The sequence below is a fragment of the Mytilus galloprovincialis genome, chromosome 2 (assembly GCF_965363235.1).
Source record: "Mytilus galloprovincialis chromosome 2, xbMytGall1.hap1.1, whole genome shotgun sequence".
Taxonomy (NCBI): Eukaryota; Metazoa; Mollusca; class Bivalvia; order Mytilida; family Mytilidae; genus Mytilus; species Mytilus galloprovincialis.
The window spans coordinates 111848311-111860819 of NC_134839.1; the positions used below are offsets into that span (position 1 = coordinate 111848311).

General features: G+C 31.9%; 1 protein-coding gene across 2 annotated transcripts in view; it reads right to left on the minus strand.

The window, feature by feature from the left end:
• LOC143065391 (uncharacterized) overlaps positions 1-12509 on the minus strand; it is a 50448-nt gene continuing 37939 nt past the window's right edge. For both annotated transcript variants that reach the window (XM_076238934.1, XM_076238935.1), the window contains 5 exons: positions 9220-9747; positions 6637-7110; positions 6085-6236; positions 4728-4769; positions 1-2217 (listed from right to left, as the gene is read on the minus strand). In XM_076238934.1, coding sequence (XP_076095049.1) covers positions 2194-2217; positions 4728-4769; positions 6085-6236; positions 6637-7110; positions 9220-9747 — 1220 coding nt within the window. In that variant the 3' untranslated portion in view covers positions 1-2193. The remainder of the gene's footprint in view (positions 2218-4727; positions 4770-6084; positions 6237-6636; positions 7111-9219; positions 9748-12509) is intronic.

Below are 12509 nucleotides of genomic sequence, written 5' to 3' on the forward strand. Positions count from 1 at the left end.
TTTAGGTATATTTTTATTTAACAATCTATAACTAATTAAACAGGGAGTAAAATTCATATCAAGAATAAAATTTAGAACAGGTGAATATATAAAACATGAGTAAAACAAAAGTTCCAGTAAATCAAGCCATTTTAACATTTTATTAAATCAGAAGCCATTTTAACATTTTATATAAGTGTCACATTGTGGGAGAAAGGCTTAAATTTGTCTAAACCATTCAACATTGAGCAACAAATGATATGTAAGTGGAGAGTTTTTTGTTTTTGTTTGCTAGTTTGTTGATGGTACGTGATTTTTTCAATGTCATATTAAACATTCAAAAATCTATAGGCCTTTGGGCTGATATTGGTGTCTAGGGATGATACGACATATGATACGGATTTTGCCATGTATTATACGCTTTATCATATATTTCAACAGATGAGTATTATATTATATGAACTGTTTTCTGATCCATAGCACTGGGTTACCTTCAGTTCTACTTTTGTCTTGTTACAAAGACCTTAAAAGAACTGCTCAATTACTTATCCAAAGCACCTAGGTTACCTTACAATTTGCGTGCTGTTGTTTTAAAAATATTTTGTTTATTATTGTATTTTTTATAGTTCCATTTAGTGTGCCAAAAAATATGAAAACTTGACGTTCGTGACGTCACATACCAAACAATGACGTCATTCAATAAATTGCATCAGGCCCGAATGACCTTTCTATTGGACCTATTTAAAGGAAAAATTTTCTTAAGCAAAAAAAAAGGTAGGGGTGTGATAAAGGGTATGCGATAAAGGGTGCGCATCAAAGTTGTGCGATATGGATTAAACAGCAGGCTATTTATCAAATATGCAAAACTACTGTATTTACTACTAAACATATGATAAATGTGAATATTACTTTTTAACCATTCCAAATGTCAGAAATTTTGTAATAAGTGCAAATCAATTAAGGTTTCTAAATGGGAATGCCTGTACCAAGTCAGGAATGTGACAGTTGTTATCCATTCAGTTGAAGTGTATGAGCTTTTGAATTTGCCATTTGATAAGGGACTGTCCATTCTGAATATTCCTAGGAGTTTGGTATTTTAGTGATTTCACTTTTTCTTTCAGAAGCTTGTGACATGTTTCTTTTTTCCTCACAACTGGTTGTATCTTCATTGATGAAACCATAAAAGTATCTGTCTTCCTGCATTATGTATTGATATATTATACAAAGTATACCATTCTACATCTACAGTTTTCAATTGAAACAGAGGATATATTTTAGCTTGTCAAAATGATATGCTATATATTACCTTAGTTAGCTCATAAAGCACTAATGTTTTTAATTTGTAAACAATGATAATTGAACATTAAGATAAGACATTAAAAATATCAATCTCCAAAAAATGGTTAATTGATTGAAACATGGCCAGTAAATACTACATTCATGCTTTTTTATAGCAATAATATTGTTGAACATTCTTAATCTTGACAGCCTCACTCTATTTGCAATTACTTATGAAATATAAATAGACAACACACTAATGATACCATACTATGGCAATAATCTCTATGAAAAAACCATCGGATGATATTTAAAAGAAAGTATATTTGAATCTACTTTCTTAGTCTAATTTATTAAGTTGGTCTAAATGTTAAAAAGAAAACTATGTTATAGGAAGCAGCAGAATAAATAGTGAATACATAAAAATATTAAGGGTTAAAATAACCACAGAAACCAATCCAACAGATAGGTGCAAATTCCATTAAAACAAAGTCTTACAATTAATCAATTAATTATAAAATCAGGAAAAGGTAATGTAATCTGTGTCATACCAACATGTAGACTTTAAAATTATTAGAAAGACCAATTCTAAATGATCTATTATCAAATTGACTAAACAACTAGGTTAATTTGAAAAAAGTCACTGAAAATAAAAATAAAATCAAGGACAATTACAGTGCATAGTTATTTTAGCTTTTGAAATATAAGTTACAGATTAAAAATTGTTTTATATTATAAAATAAATTTTGAAATAAAAATTCTAAAGATAAAATAAGAGTTACCGACATGTGTACAAAGACATTCTATATGATTTCACACTCTTAAAAAGAGCCAGTAAAACTAAAGATATAATTGCTAAACTATGGTTAAAAGTAAAATCAAATAACATATTCAATTATACAGTGGTGCTTTTTGTCTCTCCTGCAATATCTGTTACTACACTCCCCTCTCATCTTCAAACTGAAATACAAACAAAAAAACAATTATGCAACATGTTACAATCAGGGATTTCAAGTCTTGGTGCAAACATGACAACAGTTCAAATTAACATAAAAAATTCTTTGAGGATTAATATATTCACATGTATAAGTATATTAGTCAAATTTCTACTTTTGATTAGATAAAGAAGACATTATTGTTTAATAAACTGATTGTGACTTTTTCCTTTGTAATACGGGTTATTTCAAGCATTTCTGTCAAGTTTTGTCATAATCAGTTCTAAAGTTTGAGAGAAATCTAGTATAATAAAAGACGACATCTACAGCGATTCAAGCAAAATTTCTACGACAAATCCAAACCAAGCCGCATCAAGATAGAATATAGTGTGGACCAATAAATGATCAATTATTTATCTTATCTGCCTACAAACAGTTGAATCTGATACTCAAGATGATTTTAGGAAGATAAATACCACTAATGGACCTCTTTGTCTTCTTTATAAGGTCTCTTTTGGTCAATTTATACCTCTTATTTCCTCAAAATTTCAACTTTTCAGGCCAATAAGTAAAAATAATGGGATAACTTTCACTAATTTATGATAGAAATGTTATCAGATGTGTAATTGAAGTATTTTAGCACAATGAACAATCCATATACAAGTTTACTGTCTCCAAGGAGGTTTCAATAAGTCCTTACGTCAAAATTAAATTTACGCCGTCTTCCAGAGAGGGACATAAAAGGCTTCTCTTTTAGTGAATAATTTGTCGTTACAGCATTAAAAATAATTTCATTAACTTATAAATATAAATCTATTAAGTATATCCTAGGAAAATGTTCTATCATAGCAGAATACAAGAAATAAGGAGAAAAAGCCACTTAGAATATTTCCTTTTTTGTAATATTTCACTTAAATACAGAGTTCACGAAAATGGTCGGTCCTGTCGGTCCTATCGGTCAAAATTAGGCTCGGACCAGTGTTTTGAAAGCTAGTGCCGGTCCTGATGACCGATGTCAAATCGGCCGCTGCAGTGCCTTTTTTTATCGGTAATTAGTTGTACCGCAACTAATTCCAATATGTGTTAACATTGGTCTTCAGATGTACCTGCTGCTAATTTCCGGTACTGGTTTTATGTTATAAACAAACTGAAACCTATGGCAACCGAAGTGCCGATCTACACGTGGCCTGCTAAATTTGTTCATGGCAAACAATCGGCGATTGAAATCTTAGATGGAGATAACAAATACTGAGAAAATGAATCAGATGATGAAATAGATAGAGAAATGACTTTAATTAAGAACAATCAGAAGATCAGAACTGGTCCTTCATTACTAATTTGTCCGTAGCTGTGAAAAATAAAACTAATAATAATAAAGTTACTTTTGGATAAAATATGTTATTATTTTTATTTTAGGATCAAATTGACAGATTTTTTTAGGACTGGCTAAAATTTTGTAGGACTGACAAATAATCTTGCTTTGTCGGTCCCATGACCGACGGGTCAAACAAAGTTTTCGCAAACTCTGTAAATAACAAGAAATTTTAACACATGAGATTACTCACAAGGTCAAAGGTGAATGTACAGCTTCCCATATTAGGTGTAATACCACCATTGATTTTCCCCTATTAGTCTTTGTTAAATTTGCACTTTTCAAAAAAATCTGTAGAATGTATCTTTGTTTCAAATAAAGAAATACTTGGCATGAGTAAAGTTTTATCCTGTCCAGTACTATAGAAAAAAATTTACACAACATTTCATTGCATATAAGAAAATAACCATCACTGGAAGTTAACCAATCAAATTTCTCCCCTTATTTTATCTGTGTACAAGGTTTAGTCACCATGTAACCTCAAGATTACAAAATATTCTATAGAAATCCCAAATAAAAAAATAATGGTGCTTTGAAATACCCAAGACATATGTTTATGACACAGAAATCTTTTACTGCAATAAAATGTAGGATTAATTACCTACAACTGTCAAATTCAAGGGAATATTTTTTTTCGACCCATTTTCGTATACAACCGGATGTGACGTACCATGATTTGGTGGTATTACACCTTTAATACCCAACAAAAAGTCTTATTTTTGGTTGACAACATACAAGTAAAGCTTGGTGGACCTGTTTTTCCAACATCATAGTTATTCCCATTGGCATTCATTGTGCTCATCTCTTCATTAAATTGAATTATTTCTAAACACAGGCTTCTCAAGAAGAATTGAAATGAGCCATAGCACTTTTGTTTGACCCATTTTGCTATAACAATGTAGTTAATTGACTAACATCTTCAAATAAAACAAAACATGGTACCTAAATCTTGACCATGAGCTCCAAAATGGTCCTTTCATCTTAACCTACTCACATCATTATTGAATACATTGGATGTAATGGTATCAGCTGTAATATGGTCCTAATACCTTCACCAACAGTTCAAATAATGTCAAGACATCTTGACCATCAGTTCTGATGCCTTGAATGACAATAAATATCTACTTCTTATACTAAGTATAGAAATAAAATAAATTAAATACCTGATTTTCTTCGTTGTAGTCATCACTATCTCTTGGTTCAATCTGGAAAATAATGAAAACTTTCTCATTTCAAAACAACATAAGCTTTTGACATTTGTTTTTGTATATCAAAATATGATACACAAAAGTCTTCCTATTTTAGTTCATACTAATATAACCAATGTTGTTTATAGTCATAATGAGGAATTAAATTTGTGAGACTCATACCTGTCAACCTCTGAAAATGAAAATTCAGGTCATGACCTGCATTGAGAAAAAAAATCTCAGGTCATAACGCGTACGACATTTTGCGGGCTCAATTGAAGAACAAAAATATGTTTACATATAATTTATATAGTCAATATGTATATGAAACAGTTAGAACATGTATACAAGTTTATTTCAGACTATTGTTATATTCCATAGTAGCAGACTTGGCATTCTTTAAAAGAACTGCACTTGGTTTCAGTTCATAGCAATGCAAATGTGTATTCATTTTACAAGAAAGAAGAGCACACAGTGTATCCTTATTAAGATCAGCCCTAAACTCTGTAGCTATTTTCTTTACTTAAGAAAATGCCCTCTCACTGTCTGCATTGCTGTTTGGCAAAACCAGTAATGTTTTAGCAAGTTTTGACAAAACAAAAAATCTTGGCTTGTTAAGAAAAATGTCATGCAACTTGGACATTTCTCCCCAAAATGTACCAATGTCAGTTTCAGGGGAAGTGCAAAGTGGAAGTTCATCTAATGGGGTCAACTGATAGTCACTGAACTCATCTTGTAGCTGTGTTGTCTCTTCATATCGTTAAGTAGCTCAGGTAAACAGTCCTACATTGTGACTTTTGGTTACATTGAAAAAGACCGATAAAACCGAAGGTCGTATTACTTCTAAATACCGGAAACAATTCCGGTCAGAAATCCGGGTGAAACGGGTAATGTTAGAAATTCCCGGGACCCGCCGGGTAGAGAAAAACTCCCGGGTGAGAGGTGAAAATAACGGGTGTCACCCGCAAAAAACGGGTGAGTTGACAGGTATGGAGACTCCTGTACATGGCAATAAAAATATACACATGCCGTTATGAAACAGGTTTATACATGTATTCTAGAACACAACTTCCACATCGCTGGTAAGTGACTGAATTAAACTGTCTTATTTTTAGCCCTTATTTTTTGTATATTTTTTGTCAACTGATAAAACCATGCTGATTTATAATGTGCATAGTTTTCTCTGCTTTCAAAATTTATCTGTTTGAAACCCTACTGCTTTTCTGACTACAACTGGAAATTTAATGTGACACATACTATTGGTATTAATTCAACCCTTAACTTGTTTTAATTGACTTCAAAGAATAAAAGTAAATGAAAAACAAATTATTACCTTTATTATAACAGTTTGAATCATTTCAGCATAATTTGGGATATCTTCTTTGTCCGTCTCCACAAGTCTATCATTCACTGGTCTGTGGTCTTTGTTTTCTATTGAATCCATTCTCGTTCCTAATGATGTACTATTGTCTAACCTTTCTGTTTCTATAATTATATTTGCCACAAAACTCAATATGAACTATACTAATATTGTTTTCTAACAAACCTGTATTTGGAACTGATTAAGTTTCTGGTCGGTCTTGTCTCTTTGAAATGAGAGATGGTTGTTTTAATATATTGGTCCCAATGTATTTCTTTATCTTTTACATTCTAATAAATCTAAATCAACAATTATGTATTCAATATTTATTAAACATTTTAGTGTTGCTATTGTGCTTTGAGAGGAAAGTATTTTGTTTAGTATATCTCATTGAAGATTGGTCTATGTACATGTGCTGCTATTCTTTACACAACTCCAACAATTAATTGAATAATATCTACACTGCTGGGCATAAAGAATAACATATCTATGAAAGGTTACCATAGTAATGCTTCATTGTCTTACCTGTTTGTGTTTGTTCTGTTTGCTGAAGACTCTTTTCCTTAATGTTTTCTTCAGACTGACAATTTTTTATCTTTTTATGCCTAGGTACTACAGAAGACTTGTTATCCATACTAATTTTTCTCTTCTTTGTGCTGGTTTTAGCTTTATCAGCCAGGGATACTCTTTTATTCTCCTTTTTGGGATTAGTCTTGGGTTCATAATTAAAAGCATATTCTTGTGATCTTGCCGGTCTGTCAAGCTGAAGTGAAGTTTCACCTTCCTCAATAGCAATATTCAATGATACTGCTCTGCAGGAAGGGACTTTGTATAATTTTTCCAGCTTTGATTTTTCTGATTTCCTTGCACATTGAAGGGTTTCCATTACATACTCTTCAAATGCTCTTTTGCCGTCAAACTTCATTGTTGAGGAACCATAAACCCAACCTGTTTCACAAGTATCACCAAAATACTGTACATGGTACATTCTAGATCTACCTGTAACGAATAAATCATACTTACAAAACAATCTAACATCTACACTATTTGGTTTCAGGTGGATAATTGTCTAATTGGAATTTCCTTACTTTACATTAACACTAAGCAGGTTTTAAAAGATCATGTGTACTGCTTGTTCCACTATTTGTGATTAACTAACCCTTTATATCAGAATAAAATAAACAGCTGCGCCATGAGCGCACAATACACCCGTCGTCTTGTGTGTAAGTTTTATGCAATAATCATCAATAGTTTCAGAGACATGTAAAAAAAAACCTTTTATAACAAAAAACTCAAAACCTTTTATAACAAAAAACTTAATCACTCTAAAATAAAATTTTGAATCAAAACCAAAAAGTATACAGATTTTTAGATTAATATAACAAAGAAGTGTGTAAAGGTTTTAGCAAAAATCATATATTGTTTTTTGAGATACGGCACAACATTTAAAACTCTCCTCCCCCTTTTTTACAAAATATTCAATAACTCAAAAATAAAATTTTAAAACATCACCAAAACATATACAGATCTTTATATTAATATAACTAAGAAGTGTGTAAAGTTTTAAGCAATAATCATACATAGTTTTTGAGATACAGCACAACATGTGAAAAAAAAACACATCCCTGTTTTAGTTACAAAGTCCTGTAACTCAGGCTTAAATTAAAATATTGTTTGTTTGCCCTTTACCGACCGACCCTATAAATTCGTTCTGCCTAAAAATCTTTTATTTATGTTTACCAGCAAGATTTTATTTTATTTTATTTTTTGTTCCTACCAAAAATCTTATATTTGTATTTCCCGCTCAAAACTTTTTTACCGGAATTCTCAGGTTTTATCTTTCCTGTATAAGGTCTAGTCCGTTTGGTATCACATGAGCGTTTGACATGAATGAACACTTGCATTTGGAGTTTCAAAGCATTTGTTTGAAATCGATGTTGAAAGCTTTGAAATCATGATTTAACGAACGTTACTCTGTGTCTTTATACATGAAGAGCAGGGTTCATTCAAAAAAAGTTCGTCCAATACTAAATTATCAACGTGTGTACAAAATATTTTGTAAACAGACTTTGTATCCTATGTAGGGATGGCCTTTGGTGGTCCGTAGATTAGGATGATTATGTTAATGATGCCTTCGACCAGCATTGATATATTCTGATTTATATCTGACATGAACCAAAGGTCTGTAAAGGGGAGAATATTTGGCAGTAAAATCGCCAATTTTTTCCATACAGATCATTTATAAATGCGGTGTAAAATACGTGACAATTGAGTTTCAAGTCTTGTAGCATTTTTATTGGAAACACAGGCACACACAAAAATTTAAACACTCTAGGGACTTTTTCTACTAGTAATGTACAATGTATTTATGCCCGGACATATTTTACCAGAACAAAGTTATTTCTTACCTGCTTACAGAAAAACTTTAGGTTTGAACCTTGAAGTAAGCGTTCAAGGTACAGAGTACTATTAGTGCAAGTTAAAATTCTTAAAAATTCCAGGTATGTAAACGTTTAAAATATGCCGCACAGCCCTATATTTTGAAATTTGAAAAAAAAGTTGTAGTGCATATGAATTAACTTCACATTCTACATGATATTTTTTTTTTCAAAACTTGGGACTATTATACTTATAGTCCTAGAAACTTATTAGCAAAAACATACTTAAACAAAAGCAATACAGACAAAAATGACATCATGCAGATTTTGTATCTATAAAATAAAATATTATACCTACCTGCCTACCCATGACAAAAAATGTACCAAGCTAAGTTATTTTTTGGGAAAGAAAAATAAAATATTTTACCTACCTACCTACCCTGTTTAAAAACATAGGGTCGGAAAAGGGCAAACAAACAATATTTTAATTTAGGCCTCAAAAAGTTTTAATTTTTTTTTCACCAAAAAGTATACAGATCGTTTGACTATCATAAGAAACAATTATATTAAGTTTCATGAAATTTGGATAAGTCATTCTCAAGTTACATGTTTACACCGGACATTTGTATACCATAATATGTCCCGTCAAAATTTTGACGAGCGTATAAAAAATCAGTCAAAGACTTTAGCTGATCTTTTAAACTAGAAATGACTAAATTATTAAACTTGCCTTGCATTTTTGTGTAATCACCACACTGTTTCTCCACAGCTACCATACATGGCCACCATGGATGTCCAGATACTTTTGACCACAGACAATCACCTATTGACCATTCTATTGGTTTGGTCATCTGAGGAGGAGATTTGACTATTGATGAAGCTTTATTGTCTTCTTTCTTAGTAACTGGAGATGACTTGATATCATCTAGGAAAACTTTTGGTTTAGGTTGTCTTTTTTCTGCAACCAGTTTATCTTGAAATATATTTTTAAAGGTTTTCTTTTCCGGTGATTTTAGACTTGTCAGTGATGATTTTTCTGGTGCCGTCACATCAGTTGACTCTGATTTGGCTTTTGATTTAAACATTTTAACAGCTAGTTTGGGTGGTGAATTTTCTATTGGTTGTTCCTCTGTATCATCTTCTTTCTCCTCAGTTTCTTCTTGTTCAGTGGAAGAGTCTTGTGATACTATATCATCTGAGTTTTCCCCTTCACTGGAAGTTTCTGACTTTCTTCTGTTTACTCTTTCATACTGCACAGCTGCAAAACAAAAATTCTATTGATATTATAAGTTATCTACGTTCATATCCGTAAATATGTAGGGTACTGAAGGTAGTTAAAATATCCATATCTACAGATATGAACGTAGAAAACGAATTTATCCCTGTTTTTAGTCTAAATCTTCGATTTTTAAAGAAATTCGACCACAAAGTTTAACGTGAAAGTAACGATTTTTAATTTTTTTTAATATCTTTTATTGAAATTTGGGATTTTGACATATTTTTAACAGGGTGTAGGGTACTACATTTGGTAGAACCCTACAGGTAGACAAATATAAGACGTTTTTAATCTAAAGACATAGAAAGTGAAATGAGTTGAATCTGGCGCTCAAAGTTGTGAGAGTTACATCATAAGACGGTGTGACGTCAACCTGGGTCATTTGCATAGCTAGGTCAGTAGTCCCATTCATTGACACTGTGGCAGAATAGTGATGCATTTACTAAAATGAGATCAAATAATCGACATAATAAGAAACAAGAGTGCACACGGTGAAATGTCTCGCCTTCTTTACTAATCATTGATATTATGTTGATAGACCTAAATATAAAGCTTTATTACAACTGTCACATAAACTCAACATTAACCAAGAAAACAAAACATTGATCAATGAACCATGAAAATGAGGTCAAGGTCAGATGAACCATGCCAGGCAGACATGTACAGCTAACAATTCTTCAATACAACAAATATAGTTGACTTATTGCTTATAAATTAAGAAAAACAGACCAAAACACAAACACTTAACAATGGACCGTGAAAATGAGGTCAAGGTCAAATAAAACCTGCGTAACAGACATATAAATCATAAAATATTTCCATACACCAAATATAGTTGACCTAATGCATAAAGTATTTGAAAAATAGACCAAAACTCAAAAACTTAACTTTGACCACTGAACCATGAAAATGAGGTCAAGGTCAGATGACACCTGTCAGTTAGACATGTACACCTTACAATCATTCCATACACCAAATATAGAAGACCTATTGCATAAAGTATAAGAAAAACAGACCAAAACACAAAAACTTAACTATAACCACTGAACCATGAAAATGAGGTCAAGGTCAAATGACACCTGCCAGTTGGACATGTACACCTTACAGTCCTTCCATACACCGAATATACTAGCCCTATGGCTTATAGTATCTGAGATATGGACTTGACCACCAAAACTTAACCTTGTTCACTGATCCATGAAATGAGGTCGAGGTCAAGTGAAAACTGTCTGACGGGCATGAGGACCTTGCAAGGTACGCACATACCAAATATAGTTATCCAATTACTTATAATAAGAGAGAAATTAACATTACAAAAAATCTGAACTTTTTTTTCAAGTAGTCACTGAACCATGAAAATGAGGTTAAGGACATTGGACATGTGACTGACGGAAAGTTTGTAACATGAGGCATTTATATCCGAAGTATGAAGCATACAGGTCTTCTAGCTTTTAAAATATAAAGCTTTTAAGAAGTTAGCTAACGCCGCCGCCACCGTGGACCACTATCCCTATGTCGAGCTTTCTGCAACAAAAGTTGCAGGCTCGACAAAAATCGTTAGTGGATTAAGTATCTAATTATACAGACATCATGGATAATCTGCAAAATTCGATATTTCATAAGGAACAACCATCATTTGACCATGGAACTAAGGAAAATGCGTGTGAATTTCCTCGATGTAATGGGTATAGTCCGTTTGACTTCTATAAATCTTCAAAAAATAATTCTTAAAATTTCATTTTTAAAGATAAATATATACGAACTCTGACTATGTATATCATAATTTTAAACCTATAATCAAAAAAGTTACTCATTAGGTCTCTATGTTACTTCAATTTATTTTAATATAAAATACTCAATGGAGTACGTATGAGTAGTGTAACAGCCTTCCATTCAAAACAAAAACATTAGACATGTGCTCTAAACCTGTTTTATTGTACCATGTGACTTTACTCATTTAAATAACTCTGGTCAATACAGAAAGCTCATTATCACATGACCAGAGTTATTTAAATGAGTAAAGTCACATGGTACAATAAAACAGGTTTAGAGCACATGTCTAATGTTTTTGTTTTGAATGGAAGGCTGTTACACTACTCATACGTACTCCATTGAGTATTTTATATTAAAATAAATTGAAGAGACTAATGAGTAACTTTTTTGATTATAGGTTTAAAATTATGATATACATGAAGAAAAAAAATATTTATCTTTAAAAATGAAATTTTAAGAATTATTTTTTGAAGATTTATAGAAGTCAAACGGACTATAGCAATGTCCAGGGATATGGGTTAGCAACACTCAGGGCTATGGGTTTTGCAACGACGTGCGTTAACCAATCAAAATCCTAGAAATATACTACGCCAGGGATATATTTTTTTAACAATATGTTTCATCTGCTTAAAGTTGCCGTCAAATCCTCAATTGACCATTTGTAACTAAGGAGGGACCCACCATTTTGAATCACTTGGACCAACAAATGTTCGATTACTACACAATATTATCGAAAATAAAACAACACCTGCCTTCAAATCACTGTTTTGATGTGGTTATATCCAAATTTGATTCATAGAGGTAACTTTATAACCTTCAGTTTGTAGGTTTTCATTTGTATTACGTTTAGCCATGATGTCTTTTTTTCCAGATACATTTACTGTAATGAATGTTGCAAAATGAAAAATGTAAAATAACTAGATATCATTGAGATGGGAGCCATCTCTGTGGGCCCTGCTGTGAATAATGTG